The sequence below is a fragment of the Mytilus californianus genome, unplaced genomic scaffold (assembly GCF_021869535.1).
Source record: "Mytilus californianus isolate M0D057914Y unplaced genomic scaffold, xbMytCali1.0.p SCAF_11, whole genome shotgun sequence".
Taxonomy (NCBI): domain Eukaryota; kingdom Metazoa; phylum Mollusca; class Bivalvia; order Mytilida; family Mytilidae; genus Mytilus; species Mytilus californianus.
The window spans coordinates 69721905-69739347 of NW_026262593.1; the positions used below are offsets into that span (position 1 = coordinate 69721905).

Here is a 17443-nt window from a genome sequence, read left to right on the forward strand (position 1 = left end):
CTACTTACAACTGATAAAATATTTCGCACTTACAACTGTGTAATAAAAAATTGACAACTACAGTTGATAAATTATACACCAACTTTTGATCAAATTACCAAAATATGACATTCTATTCACTTAGCCTAAGTTTTCTCTGAAAACTGACACGTCTGCATCCTTTGTGTGTAAGTCTAATCAAATATTCATAACAAATATAGTGACATGCTCAGTATGTTATACATTACATCAAGGATATTAATGGTTTTACAATTCGTTAGGCAAATAAATAACCATGTATTATTCAACAGTCATCTATAAAAACTTCAAATATTAAGTTTATATTTGTCCTGAAATTATCCATTATGTTTAATATTGAAATGGTTATGAGTAAAGTCGATTATCTAATGTGGTATTTGGGAAATAACAATTTTAAACAAATTTATTATCCTAAATTCCATATTTGAGCTGTTTTTCTTTTGTATTGACTATACTGTAAACGTTTAATGTGCTTTTATCATTGTACTAATTTTGCCCATAAAGGGTCCTCTATTGGAAATTAAATTTATCTTAACTTATGATGATTTATCTTAAATGCAATCAAAGAAAGTGTCCTGTTTAATTTGATTAGGGGTCTCACTGAGGGTCTTTTCACTGTCCCTACAATATTGCACAGTATTTCTTTTAGATTTCCTGATATAGTTTATGGTTTGGTGATATTACCTCACAGCTGTTTTCTTGAATCAGATGAAGTTCGATCGACACCAGGCAGAAAAATCTACTCAAATGGATACTAGGGACAGTCATGAACTTAAAGTACTGTGGATTCTCTAATATTCGTTGGAAACCAAATATCATAAAGTTAAATCACGAATTCAAATGTTCAACAAAATACAAATTTTTCATAGGCTTGTAAGCAGTTATCTACAAAACCTCGAAATCCAATATCCATGGAAATACTAGTTTTCCTCAATCCACGGAAATTGGCATCCAATGAAAATAAACGAATCCACAGTAAGGTGTGACAATTTGCTCAGTTTTAAATGTGTCAGTGTAATTTTGAGACGAAAAACAGCCACAAAAGCTGGCTGTTTTCTGCTCTTTGGTTGGGTTGATGTCTCTTTGATACATCCCCCATTTCCATTCTCATTTTTATCCTTTGCTTTTGGAATGTAGTGATTTTATGTGATGAATTGATACTCTCTCTTATTATCTTCAATTGATTTGACTGATTTTTGGTGTTTTAACGCCACTTTTAAGCACCGCTTTTGGGCTATTTAGTGGCGGCCAGTTTTTATTGGTGGAGGAAGCCAGAGTGCCCGGAGAAAACCACTGACCTTCGATAGGAAAACTGACAATCCTAGTCAATTAAGATTGGGGTCGAGTGCACCCGCACGTGCGGGGTTCGAACTCACAACCTCAGTGTTAACTACAGTAGTAACTACTTAGACCACTCGGCCACCGAGGCCCCTTTATCTTCAATTGAAAAACCTGCATTAATTGTTGAACCATTTCAATCAAGTCAAAGTGGAAAACTAAGAGTGAATAACAAAACCATGAAAGTAAATAAGTTTAACATTTGTATTTAAATATCTGAAGCTGTTCATGAAGTCTTTTAATTGTGTTTGAAAAAATACAAAAAATATTCCTTTCAAAAAAGTTAAAGAGAAAAAATACAAGAGTGCACACGCTGAAATGTCTCGCCTTCTTTACTAATCATTGATATTATGTTGATAGTCCTAAATATAAAGCTTTATTACAACTGTCAAATAAACTTAACATTAACCAAGTAAACTAAACATTGACCAATGAACCATGAAAATGAGGTCAAGGTCAGATGAACCATGCTAGGCAGGCATGTACAGCTAACAATTCTTCCATACAACAAATAGAGTTGACCTATTGCTTATAGTTTAAGAAAAACAGACCAAAACACAAAAACTTAACACTGAGCAATGAACCTTGAAAATGAGGTCAAGGTCAAATAAAACCTGCGTGACTGCCAAATAGATCATAAAATATTTCCATACACCAAATATAGTTGAACTATTGCATACAGTATAAGAAAAACAGACCAAAACACAAAAACTTAACTATAACCACTGAACCATGAAAATGAGGTCAAGGTCAGAAGACACCTGCCAGTTGGACATGTACACCTTACAGTCCTTCCATACACCGAATATACTAGACCTATTGCTTATAGTATCTGAGATATGGACTTGACCACCAAAACTTAACCTTGTTCATTGATCCATGAAATGAGGTCAAGGTCAAGTGAAAACTGTCTGACGGGCATGAGGACCTTGCAAGGTACGCACATACCAAATATAGTTGAACTATTGCACATAGTATTAGAAAAAAAGACCAAAACTCAAAAACTTAACTTTGACCACTGAACCATGAAAATGAGGTCAAGGTCAGATGACACCTGCCCGCTAGACATGTACACCTGACAATCATTCCATACACCAAATATAGTAGACCTATGGCATACAGTATAAGAAAAACAGACCAAAACACAAAAACTTAACTATAACCACTGAACCATGAAAATGAGGTCAAGGTCAGATGACACCTGCCAGTTGGACATGTACACCTTACAGTCCTTCCATACACCGAATATACTAGACCTATTGCTTATAGTATCTGAGATATGGACTTGACCACCAAAACTTAACCTTGTTCATTGATCCATGAAATGAGGTCGAGGTCAAGTGAAAACTGTCTGACGGGCATGAGGACCTTGCAAGGTACGCACATACCAAATATAGTTGAACTATTGCACATAGTATTAGAAAAAAAGACCAAAACTCAAAAACTTAACTTTGACCACTGAACCATGAAAATGAGGTCAAGGTCAAATGACACCTGCCCGCTAGACATGTACACCTTACAATCATTCCATACACCAAATATAGTAGACCTATGGCATACAGTATAAGAAAAACAGACCAAAACACAAAAACTTAACTATAACCACTGAACCATGAAAATGAGGTCAAGGTCAGATGACACCTGCCAGTTGGACATGTACACCTTACAGTCCTTCCATACACCGAATATACTAGACCTATTGCTTATAGTATCTGAGATATGGACTTGACCACCAAAACTTAACCTTGTTCACTGATCCATGAAATGAGGTCGAGGTTAAGTGAAAACTGTCTGACGGGCATGAGGACCTTGCAAGGTACGCACATACCAAATATAGTTATCCTATTACTTATAATAAGAGAGAATCTAACATTACAAAAAATCTTAACTTTTTTTTCAAGTAGTCACTGAACCATGAAAATGAGGTCAAGGACATTGGACATGTGACTGACGGAAACTTCGTAACATGAGGCATCCATATACAAAGTATGAAGCATCCAGACCTTCCACCTTCTAAAATATAAAGCTTTTAAGAAGTTAGCTAACGCCGCCGCCGCCGCCGCCGCCGCCGGATCACTATCCCTATGTCGAGCTTTCTGCGACAAAAGTCGCAGGCTCGACAAAAATTAGATGTTTTGTATTAAGCTTAGCATGTAACATGTAGAGCTTCAGCGTATTCAATTATTTTTGAATTATGCAACAGGATGGCAAATCATATTGTGCTTCTTAACCTCAAGAAATCATTTTACGATTCAGTGCAATGAATGCATATCAAAAATGTGTTTTTGAGAATAAATTCAATGGTTTAATATGATTAATTGTACAGCAAATTTATTTATTTCCTTAAAAGATTACTGCTGCATATTAAAACCAATACTTGAAAAGAAAAAAAAACTTTTATAAAAACATTCACTATTCATTTGTTAGTAAAAAGTATCTGTAATCCAAATCTGATTTCAACTTTAAACACAAAAGGATTTTCATGTTTATTTTCAAATATCATTGCATTTGTAAACAGTTGTGACAAAAACACAAAAATAGGCTAAAAATAAATTCACTCTGAATTTAAAAAATGTCATGTATGCATTTATTTTCAAATTAACAAAATTTCATGGCAATTGGAATGATACCAAACATTACCACTATTTTAAGTTTGTTATGAAGACAATCTTGAAGGTCAATGAACTATATTCACCATTCATATGTGAAACAAATTCTAAATTTAAAAAAAATTGTTTTTAAGTTCAATACATATAAAATGTGTTTCAATTATCACATAATTTGTTATACAAAACATCAAAAGTCTTAATGAAGACAAAAATTAAATATGTATTGATCCTTCATTTTCAAGTATGTGTGACTTAAATTTCAAAAGTTAAATTTAATTATAAACACAAAACCTTAAATATTTATGTGTTTGAATAACGACAGCATTTGTTTTACCAAACATTGTAGGTCTGTGATGAAGACTTCACAAAGTCTGCCTAACAACACAAGCAAATGGGTAAATATTTTTACAATTAAGTTACATTATCAAATTGAATACTGGCAAACTGAGATGAAAAATATGTAAATTTGTGTCTACTGTCCTACTGGAAGATACATTAGTAGCAATAAGTGGATTTTAAGAAGTTAACGTGGTGTCAATGTTGCGATAAATTTATCATTTGTTTGTGATGTTTGACTAAACCTATATACATTGAAAAAGAATTGATAATATTTAAAGGACAATATTAATGAATAAATTTTTGGACCTCATCAATGTGTATTGACTGAGGACAAAGAATGAGGTCAATATGTGTTCATTTTATATATCAACTAGTCTTTTAAGTAACACTCATTAAACAGAAGAAATATGAAATTACATGTTATTATGTCATGGACTAAGAACTGAGACTACCATGGGTCACTAACAACTAATCCCTTGCATCTTTTCCTGGAAAACTGCACAAGTATCATACAACTCCAGAATCACTGACTATTTTTCGATTTGCTTTCATATTTACATTGGTGGGGAATCACTTTTCAACTACAACAACTTATTATTTATATTGACAAGCACTTAAAATCCAAGCCAGAGGTCAGTGTTTGAAGGGTACTCTTAAATAATGACAATTTACAAGGATGGAATCATAACACACATTATTAAAGTTGCTGAATTCCAGTAAAAATTAAAATTAAGAGTGATCTTAAATTATTAATTGTGAGAGAATATCTTTTGAAAATGAAGTATACTGTAAATTCAGAAATTATTGCCAGCATTAATTATTGCAATGTTGACATGACCAACCAAAATTTGAGATTAATTATTGCGATTTCAGAAAAACTGCATACAGATATATTCATCAGATATCAGAATGGGAGTTCTTATCATTGCCATACTCACCTAGTCAGATTATTAGCATGAATAAAAACCTTGCAATAATTTCTGAATTTACAGTCATTAGTGGGAAAATAATTTAGAGTAGGTCATAGGTCATAGTTGCTGTTTCCTCCCCTCCCTCCACCTCAACTAAAGTGTTAAAAGGCTGTTTCATTTTATTTATCATCTGTTTCCACATTTATTTATTTTGTAAGTGCCAAAACACAATACTGAATGCTATTTATTCTGAACCTGATCATTATCGGAACAGAAATCACAAAGTAATCAGTATATAAGTATGATGGATGAGTTACTAAATAGCTTTCCCAGAAACCCCGTTAACAGCTTTTTCAATAACACCAATCTATTACATCAAATAAACTGCCAATCGTTACAGCGGATGATGAGTGATTGAACGGTAATTGCTTATAACCAGCAAAAAGAAACACGATATGTTACTGTCAGGGTGCTTCTAACAACCAATATCCTACAACGATAAGACGCAGGAGATATGTCCACACCGTTCCATGTCTCCGTAATAATTGTATCAGAGCAAAATACCAAGTATTGATTTTTTTTCACTAAATCGGAAAATAACAATTGGGTTATTACCACTGAATTTTGCCGAGATGATCCAAAGAGCTGCAATTTCAGTCGATGTTTGAAATCACTATACCAAAGCCGTAGTGATGTATGAATCTGATTATCATCAGGAAAGACAATAACTGTATATTTGATAGTTTTACAGAGCAATCTATAATCAATATGCTATTTGAGGCTTGAATCAGGATAAAAGTCTAGATGGAGAGATATTTGATGTAAATAACAAATAAAGGCAATCAATAGCTCAAAACTTAGGCAGATATTTTATACAATTAAATCCTGTCATAGATTTTTGGACTTCATAAATCAAGATCTATATCTACTGAGGATGAAGTTTGAGGTCATTATTAAGCAATGCACACAATTTTGGAAATTATATTTATTGACTATAGATTGGATAACAATTAAGTGTTATACAAAACAATTGATTGACGTTAACAATAGTATGACGTTAACAAATACAAGGGAGACTACTAATGTCAATTAAAAAATTGAGTAAAGTCTTTAAAATGTTATTTAAGTAAAAAATGAAATATTATTTATCATTTAATCCCTGGTTGAGAATGTTTATGAATAACTCTTCTTTCTTCTTCCGGAGAAAATCATTTTGACGATTCACCACATACACAATGGAAATATCTTAAATCGTCCATTAGAACAACGATGAAAATGGTCGTTAGACCGGATGATTGTTTAATCTTCATGGTTGGTTTGCTGCCTATGAACAGTCATTCTAGTACGCAGTTCATTTTTTGTCTCTCCAATATAGAATTCCTCACAATTTGAACATATGAGAGAATAAATGACGTTTGAACGGTTACAAGACATGTATATATATATATATATATATAAACAAGTCTAAATTTAAAACAATGTTCAAACCTATGATTGCGTTGGATAAAAACAGCAATTTTCATACGTGTGCATGCAAAACAAATTTCTTGTTAGAGGGGTCTAAATACAGCACAAACAACATTTTCCAAAAGACCAAAAAAGTGAAAAAGTATATTTTAACAAATCGCATTTGACTAACAGGTTGAACAACAAATGTTCTTAAACCCTGCTGACTGCCATTGGCGATTGCCAAATAAACGGATCACTGATGTAACAAATGGATCTTAATTTTAAATTTAATACTAAATATATATATATATAGCATAGCATAGGCCTCCATATATATTTATATATTAATGTATCTTTAAGAAATTTGTTTAATTATAGTTTATATATATGATAAAAATGAGAATGGAAATGGGGAATATGTCAGAGACAACACGACCAAAGAGCAGAAAACAGCCGAAGGCCACCGATGGGTCTTCAACACAGCGAGAAAATCCCGCACCCAGAGGCGAGCCAATTTAGATATAACTAGACCTAATAAATGCTTACTAACCTTAGCCAGTTATTCACAACATATCAATATATAAAGTGTGGAAAATAGTTTAACAATATAATCAATATATAAATACATTAGAAAAAGAAAGAAATTTGAAAATTTTTTAAATTATATATAAAACTAAGTTCTTTCTAAAACACATATAGATGGTACTTTCTGATCAATTCAGAAAAAAATTATGACACCATGGAAAACACCATAACTGATGTGCCTTTCATTGTTTTTTATAAAATAGTTCTTACCGAGTCTTCATCTGTCCACTTCTTTTCAATGCTACGAAGGGCTGGAGACTTGACCAGAGCTTGCAGAGCTTTTCCTGTGTCATAGCTGTGATTATGTAACTGTAAATATCAAACAATTTGTATATTACATTGCAGCCTACAGATTGATAATATTGTTGTGGTGTGAATATCAATCAAACAGCAACACAACAACCCTAGCAAACTAAAGAATAAAAAATTTGTTCATTAATACTAATAACAATTTGCTGCCCATAACAAATAAGTAGAGGCTTCCGCTGCCTGAATTGCATTGTCTGGCATTTTAATCGTTAATCATTATATTTCGCTAATTTTCCTTGAAGCAGGATAAAATAACACTCACTGTGTCCATAGCATTAATGGTGGTCTCGTCCATAGAGGCTGCCTGGCAACCATCATCTGTTGAGCCTCCATCACACATCCCTGTAAATGCTGCCACACTTCTGTAATTATAAATTAACAACTGTTGACATGGTTATAATTAACAACTGTTAACATGGAGGCAATGACAACTAACAACTGTTAACAAGAAGGCAATGACAATTAACAACAGTTAACAAGGAGGCAATGACAATTAACAACTGTTAACAAGGATCCTTAAAACAAAACATTTCACAAGAGCTCATTATATTTGACATGTAAACTTGATATCATCACTGTTTCAAAATCTTGTGCATACTGGGTAATATTTTCAAAAGGGTACCTCAAAATGTTGTGATTGATTAACATAAACTGTTTACAGAGAGATATATCTCACTTTTTTGTAATTCTGATAGTATTACGCAAATGTTGAAATCAAAATATTTAAACATGTACACGATGCAAAACATTCAAATGAAATGAACTGTGACTTAAGGGGCAGGCCCAAGTAACCTCCATGAAAACGAGAAATGCCAATGCATATAAACTTCATACCAAATACCATTGACTTACCAGAAGTGGTTTACTTTAAACTAACATAAACACAAACTTGTTAACTATGCCAAAGTTTTAAGTCAATAAATCACGATGATGGGGCAGGGCAGTATAATCTACATGGAAATGACTTTAAGATCTACACAATACAGATTATGATCTTGTAATATTTATCCCCCTCCCTAATCATGCTAGATTTTCATCTGGGACTTTCAATATTCTGTATTGTAAGCTTACCTTGCAGCTCTAAGATACATCATCAAGTCCCCATCCACAACAAGCATAGGCCTCCATTTTGGGACCTCCCATGTCTCCATTTTTTCCGGCATCTGTGATGGTGGCACATTCTGCTGACAGACGGGTAAACGAGCCTGAAATAAAAAACAGAAAACATTTACATTTCTGTCCAGAAAAAAAAAACAACAATCACAATATGAACATTTTACCTCTTAAGTTCTTTAATCTCCCCTCACCCTCTAAACCTTGGTAAAATAAATGGGGAATGTGTCCATGGGACACAGATGATAACCCCGCTTGCATATAATGTTAAAAAGGGATATAACTCAAGAATGGAAAAGTGACGCTTCCCAAATTTGTACTTGATCTGAGTTTTGTGGTAATAAGCATTGTGTATAAGTTTCATAATATTTGGTTGAGGCAAACTTAAGTTAGAGAATGAAAAACGAAAAATTCAGCAATTTTTCCATTTATAAAGGGGCATAACTCTAGAACGGTATAAGTGACACCATCAAAATTCAAACTTGATCTGTGTTTTGAGGTAATAAGCATTGTGTGTATAAGATTTATAACATTTGGTTGAGCCAAACTTAAGTTAGAGAATGAAAACGAAAAATTCAGCAATTTTTCCATTTGTAAAGGAGCATAACTCTAGAAAGGTAAAAGTGACGCATCCCAAATTCCAACTTGATCTGTGTTTTGGGGTAATAAGCATTGTGTATAAGTTTCATAAAATTTGGTTGAGGCAAACTAAAGTTAGAGAACAGAAACCAATTTGGGGACGTACGGACAGTACAGACGGACAAGGGTAAAACTTAATGCCCCCTCTGCTACAGCGGGGGCATAAAAAAACACTGGATGTGAAAGTAAAGGTTTAAGAATTTCTACACACCCAGTTAAATCAATTTAAAATTTGTGCCATTTATCAAGTAATAGATTTTGTGACTATTTATGAATAATAAATATATATGCTGTAATCTCTGACTGAAAATACAATCTTCCAATAACTCTCCCACCATCATCTCAATCAACATAAGTGTTAAAATATTGTGTCACTTTAATAATCTTCTAGAGACATTTGCCAAAGATTTCCTTGTTGTATAAGTATGCAGTTGTTTTTTCCCTTTGCCTAGGGATTAACAGCTAATATTTAATTCACTTCTGCTTGTGCCAGTGGACATAAAATATCTGATTTACAGCTGTATTGTTGTATTATATTAATTTACTATCTCGTTACATAACTACTGTCTAAAGACAAACAGATATTAAGTATGTGTAAAAGGAGATATGAGTTGGGGTATACTTCTATGAGACAGCAACCCAATGATACTAAAAACACAACGACCCTAGATATCAACATTTAGCCTTAAATAAGACAAGTTGTACAGAATAAGTGTGTGTTTGAGAAGACTTTGGTTCTACTATTAGCCGTGTTACATATTCAAATAAAATGCTCCGCAGGGCGCAGCTTGATACGACCGCAGAGGTCGAACCCTGAACAGTTGGGGCAAGTATGGACACAATATTCAAGCTTGATACAGCTCTGAATTTGGATTGTGATTAAATATTTGACACAGCATAGGTTTCTGACACAGAATGAATGTGGTCTAAGAACTTAAAAATTTTAAATTGGACATTCACCTATTATGGTCCAATATCCAAAATCTAAATACATGGTTAGATTCAGCATATCAAAGAACCCCAAGAATTCAATTTTTGATGAAATCAAACAAAGTTTAATTTTGGACCCTTATGACCTCAATGTGGACAAAGTTGATAATGGGGACCAAAAATCAAAAATCTAAATGCATGGTTAGATTCAGCATATCAAAGAACCCCATATATTCAATTTTTGTTGAAATCAAACAAAGTTTAATTTTGGACCCCGATTTGGACCAACTTGAAAACTGGGCCCATAATCAAAAATCTAAATACATGTTTAGATTCAGCATATCAAAGAACCCTAAAAATTAAATTTTTGTTAAAATCAAACTAAGTTTAATTTTGGACCCTTTGGACCTTAATGTAGACCAATTTGAAAACGGAACCAAAAATTAAGAATCTAAATACCTGGTTAGATTCGGCATATCAAAGAACCCCAATAATTCAATTTTTGATGAAATCAAACAAAGTTAAATTTTGGACCCTTTGGACCTCAATGTGGACCAATTTAAAAACGGGGCCCAAAATCCAAAAACTTAATACACGATTAGATTCAGCATATTAAAGAACCCCAAGAATTCAAGAATAAAACCCCATTGAAATTGATCAAGAAATAAGCAATTTATACGAAGTATCTTCTTTTGCACAATACTGTGCAATTGAATATTTCTTGCTATTGCGCAATACTGTACAATTGACAATTTCTTGCTATTGCGCAATATTGTGCTATTGGATATTTCTTGCTATTGCGCAATACTGTGCAATTGAAGATTTCTTGTTATTGCGCAATACTGTGCAATTGAAGATTTCTTGCTATTGTGCAATACTGTGCAATTGAAAATTTCTTGCTATTGCACAATACTTATTATATAATAATTTACACATCCTGTTTGGTGTGTATCTCCTACCATATCATTATTATTTGCTTTTAAATATTAATCAGAAATAACCAACTTAAAATGGAAAATTTTAAAAGAAAAAAAAATGAAAAAAAGAAAAAAAAAAGAAAAAACAAAAATCCCCCCCCCCAAATTTTTTGAACCCCCTTATGATTCATCACCCCCAAACTCAATCCCAGCCTTCCCTTTGTGGTATGGTACCTTGCAGTACAATTTCAGAGAGATCCATACACTTGAACACAAGTTATTGTCTGGAAACTAGAAAAATGCTTATTTTTGGCCCCTTTTTGGCCCCTTTTTTGGCCCCCAATTCCTAAACGTTTCGGGCAATTACCCCCAAACTCAATTCCAGCTTTCCCTTTGTGATATGGAACCTTGTAGTACAATTTCAGAAATATCCAAACACTTACACACAAGTTATTGTCATGAAACTAGAAAAATGCTTGTTTTTTGCCCCTTTTTTGGCCCCTAATTCCTAAAATTTTGAGGCAATTACCCCCAAAATCAATTACAGCCTTCCCTTTGTGATAAGGAACCTTGTGGTACAATGTCAGAGAGATCCATACACTTACACACAAGTTATTGTCTGGAAGTTACAAAAATGCTTATTTTTGGCCCCTTTTTGGCCCCTAATTCCTTAACTGTTGGTACCATAACCCCCAAAATCAATCCCAACCTTCCTTTCGTGGTATTGAACCTTATGGTAAAATTTCATGGAGATCCATTCACATCAACTAAAGTTAGAGTGCGAAAACCAATGTGTCTTCGGACAACGACGACGCCAACGTCATACCAATATACGACCAAAAAATTTTTAATTTTTGCGGTCGTATAAAAATGTAAATACAATGTTACTACAAGCTTTCCTTCAATATTAACTTCTTGATGTCTTTTCGTGTTTTATTGTGTTGTTGGTATGCTGTCTCATTGACCTACTACTATAGGGGTGTTTAGCGACCTTGACTACCCATGAAGGTCTTAGACAGTCGGCCCATCATTGACCTATTCCCCAAATACCCTTTTATACATTTGTACTAAGTATTTAAATGTCATTAAACGATAATAAACTGCTCACCTATTGTAAGTTACCTGTCATTTGCACCTGACAAATGTAAATGTGATGATGTTGCTTGAATTTTGTGGAAGTAATTTACATCATTTTCACAATAACATCTTATTTTGTCTCCAACAGTTATGCACCGAATATCAAAATAATAACCAAAGACTAACACATCGGTATTTACTGCTTCTCCTTCGAACGCAGCATTAAGGAGTAAGAGCAAAGACTGGTCAGCTTAGAGTCAAAATAATGTGTCATGGTAGGGTGACATGTCTTCCTGCGGACTGGACTGTTACCTTGTGAACTAGCACGTTAAAAATCCCGTTCAGTATGGGGTTTAGTACAAAGCATGGTTTATATTCATATCATACTTACATGTTCTTGTCCTGAATATGCATTTAATTTGCCACTGGACTGTAATCAATCCATCAAAATAAAATCTTTAACCTGACCAACCTTTAATTTCAGATAATTTTTGTCTAATTTACCTGCCAACATCAAATTTCTTTTTAAATGTTAGTGGAAACTCATCTACATGTATATTTCATTGTCATTCTATCAACTTTATTTGGAAGACTGATCATAAAATTTGAAGATCTAAGGTTTTCTTTTTACAAAAAGCTTGTCTGATTAACCAAAGGATGAAAGCACACAGCTAGATGACCTTTGTGAACTTGTTTATGTATGTATGGAAGCAGAAAGCTGTTAACAAAATAATCAAATCCTCATAATTTTCTTATATCTTCTGGCAGCAAAAAATGTCATGATCCTTCGCTTTTAGAAAAGAAAAAAAAAATTGGTATAACGATGCCTCTCTTTCACCCAATAATAAGTTACAACTGCAAAGCATTTTTAAAAAGGTGATACTTTTAGAAGAAAAAATGTCAACCAAGGCTGAAGGCGGGGGTCTATAAACTGATATTGACTCTATCCATCTCATTACATAATTGTGTCAATAAAATATTTAATCAAATAAAATCAACATACACGATTGTCAATTGACAGGATAAAATTGTGTACATGCATTTAAATAAATTTTGTATCTGACAGTTTTAAAACAATAAATATGCCCTACTAGATATAGACTAATCCAAATTCGTAGAGCTGTAATCACAGAATTTAGCTTGTTAAATAGTAACTTTGTAATAGTTTTGTAAAATTTTGGAACACAAAAAGAAGAGATGCAAAGAGTAGTAAATTAGATACTTATTTCAAACTTAAAACTTGTTTTTCGAAAGAAATGTATCTATCTTTAAACAATTTTCAATTGAGAAGTGCCATATGTAAAATCAGAATCAGTGCACATGATCTCAAAATAGAAAGAGACAGGTATAAAACTTTATATATAGAAAGAGACCAAAGGCTTTGTAAGAAATGTACTCTAAATCTGGTTAAAGATGAACAACATTTTATTACTAGTTGTCCAGCATACAATAATGATAGGGAGATATTTTTCAAGGAGATAAACTGTATCTGTCCCAATTTTATATATCTTTCAAATGAGGCAAAATTTGTTTAGTTATTTACTAATGAAAATTTGTCTATACTTAAATATTTAGGGAGCTATATTATTACATGTCTAGATGTTAGACGAAATGTTAATTAATGTATGTAATAATAATGATAATTGTAATGATTTTATAGTTATGATCCTGCCTGGAATTAAATGTATGTGATTTTTTATAGAATGAAGATAATAACATCTGTCTGAACTTTTTAATGTTTCATTTTAATATATAAAAATGTTTTTCTGTTACAAATCATGATGTATTGTTTTATGTGTACATGTTATGCTGCCCATCAAGGGCCCTTGATTGAAATAATAAATATTCTTATTCTTATTCTTATAATAGTAAACATGTACTTTTGTTATTGGGTTGATGTCTCATTGAGATTTACTTCACATCTCCTTGTCATACTATTTCATTTCAGATTAACTATGAATATTGGAATTACATGCCGGTGAGATTACTACTTTTTTATACATCCTACATAGCAAACTCAGCAGCAATTAAAAAGGCTCTTGTAAGTGTAGAGAGCATGACATACTCCTCACACACTAATTTATTTAACATTCCTAATTATAGCAGACATAACTACATATATCTTTAGCAGTGTCAAACAGACTTTGAAGAACCTCTATCAACTGACCGCATATCTGTAAACAGTGGTAGCTAATCCCAAATTTTTACAAGGGCTCAAAATATTACTATTGAAATTTCTGAAAGGTCAAACTTAATTTTTACTTAAACATGATATATATCCATATATATCTATTTGAAATAACCTCAGATATGTGTTTCAAATTAACTTGAAATAAAGAAAAGGGATTTCGCGTCATGTCCTGTTGAAACTCCTTTTCAGAAATCACAATAATTATCTTGAATTTTGGTTGGTCATGTTGAAATTGCAATAACAAATGTGTGCAATTATTTCTTAATTTATAGTAATTTAGTCATAGGGATCTTTTCAATGCTTATTCCAGAGGGTCTACAGTAAAAAGTTAAGGGCCTCAGGTTTCCCTTTTTATCCAACCCCTTGCGAAAATACACACTTTCTTTTTATTTCTGGCCTCTGAACTTCAAATCTAAAAATAGGGAGATTTTGCCCAAAACCATCAGTCTGTTTAATTCTCTACACAATTTTGTGTTCACTTAAATGAATGAAATGGTAACAATTTATTTCCAAAATTACACCACAAATGTCATGAGGTTGCAAAACTGGATTTTAATAGAAATTGTGGTATTTAACACTGTTTAACAACAATCATAATTTAACTAAAAAAATATTAAAGTCTGTTCCAGACAGATTTACAGTGAATACCAATAATTCTACAGGTAAACAATATTCTACCTGTACAAGAAACGACTTCAAAGAAAATCAGGGTGTACAATAACTCATTCGTGAAGTTAAGGTGATCCTGGGTCACCCCAACAAGACAATATCCCTGAATGCAGACAATGACAGTGTCAAACTTAAGGCAGATCAGATAACCCAGGGGTGTCAGCAAGTTTTATACACAGTCAAACTTAATCCTATTATTTAATTTACTTAGTACAGTGTAATTAAATAGGTAAATTAATCATTTATTTATTGATTAGTTTTAAATACCTGTTAGTTTATACTGTATAGCAAGCCATTTTAATTGACTTCATTGGTGTAACAAAAGTATCGAATTCAAGCTTAGTTAGACAATGTTATCTCCAGAATGTGCAATATAGATATGGCCATACATAGTTATAATCTCTTGTTCAGATTGTGAGGGGGAAAAAAGCAACTTTTAAAAAATGATCCTTGAGATATATGATATTATTTTTTTTAATAATCTCTGTAAGTAATACTTCTTTAGTAAAGATAAAAATATACAGTATAAAATATTCATAAATGGAAATATACAATTCTCATTTGAAGGTCAAGAAACGAAAAACTTCATAGACAGAATAGACAGAAACTCAAGTAGATAGATTGTTCATCTGTTGATCTCAAGCAATATTGATAAAGCAGCAGCCTAACAATGCAAGTAAAAAAAAAAAAAAAAAAAACTTTAAAAAGTCCCTCAAACATCACCAGCAAAGACAAATTTAGACAATATTTTACCACATTTTCTCTTATCAGGTTAAATATCAATATACTTTGTGTCTTTAAAACCTGTTAAGTTGAAATTTCCTTTCGGCAGTGAAATCATTGCTGAAATGCACTGGATAATATATTTGTATAATTTAATACCAATAGCTAGACAACTATGTTATGTTGACAGTTCATATCTCCGAAGGTCTATGGACTCGATCAATAAGCCGGTAGCCAAAGAAATGTAGAAATCCATAAAGCCTAATACAAAGATCCTACTAAAACATGTCTTCTCTCTTAATGTCAATTTCACTGTAAAAAATTCCCAATTCATCACAGACAAAGACAATCTGTTTATTAAATGTCTATAAATTGATCAATATAAACCTTTAAATGGATTACAGCCATCATACCATAAACATTTAAAGCCACCACAAAAAGACGGAATTTTATTTCCATTGTAGCGATTTAAACAGCTGATGACTTCTGATTCCAGTTTTTACACTTGAGATGGTTGGGTATTATAAATATTTTATATTCGTTTTATACAATGTCAATAGAATGAACACAGAGCGATAAATTGTTTATTTATGACAAAATCAACATAACCGATGAAGTAAATTTCGTTAAAGTGTGAATAAAACCTTAACAACACTTGCCAAATATTTTTCCTTTTTTACATTCAATTTAAAGATCTGAAATTCTGATTGATATTTTAACTTTTTATAAATAAGGTGGTTTTAATTGATTATATACGCAAATAATAAAATCATGGACCGTGAAAATGAAATATAATCTCAATTTCTAATTCATCATAGACAATATTTCCTCACTAGAATATCACATGAAATGATTTTTCACACAAAATGCATTTAAAAACATTAGGTGAATTCATCTAATCTGAGCTTATAATCAAGTCACTTAAAATTTCAATTTAATTTGAAAATAATTTTAATCTTAACTGAATCTGGTGTTAACTTCGTGTGAATTTCATTCTAAACTTTAATACAGAATTTAAGTACAAATTTATTTAAATCCTGTATTAAAAGTTTCCGCATGAAATTCACATGAGGTTTGATTTTGGACCCTCCCTTGGATATCTATCTGTATACGATCTGCATTGTTCATTTAATTCAGAAGAAGAATACCACTTACATGATGGAAAAAGAGAGATGTGAGGTATACATTTATGAGACAGAAACCCAACAACACGAATAAAACACAAGACATCTAAATGTTTGATTATTGATTGCTTAATATCCAGCAGCAAATATTACAAACATAAACAGAATGACACCTTGTTATAAGCTATGAATAAACTCTATTGTGTTGTACACCTATAATTAGAGTCAGAGTTTTAACTTGCAAGATCACAAGGCAACAGTCCAAAGCCAGAAATATCACCTAACTCAGACTCCAAGCCAACCAGTCTTTTGCTCCTAAATGCTGAATGCTTGACAGAGAAGTGTCAAAAACAAATTTAGAAGAGTTTGGTTTGACTCAGCCACACATCTCCTCAACTAAAGGCATTTTGAACCCTTCAACAAAATATTATTTGATGCAAATATTCCAACTTGTCACTAATATATTTGGCTTGTGCATCAAAACAATATTCAAATTTACACC

At 32.3% G+C, this 17443-nt stretch overlaps 1 protein-coding gene across 3 annotated transcripts in view; it reads right to left on the reverse strand.

Annotated features, from left to right (window-relative positions):
- LOC127720601 (arginine-glutamic acid dipeptide repeats protein-like) overlaps positions 1-17443 on the reverse strand; it is a 121990-nt gene that overhangs the window by 52403 nt on the left and 52144 nt on the right. For all 3 annotated transcript variants that reach the window (XM_052227269.1, XM_052227271.1, XM_052227268.1), the window contains exons 7-9: positions 8630-8763; positions 7821-7920; positions 7460-7558 (exon numbers count right to left, since the gene is read on the reverse strand). In XM_052227269.1, coding sequence (XP_052083229.1) covers positions 7460-7558; positions 7821-7920; positions 8630-8763 — 333 coding nt within the window. The remainder of the gene's footprint in view (positions 1-7459; positions 7559-7820; positions 7921-8629; positions 8764-17443) is intronic.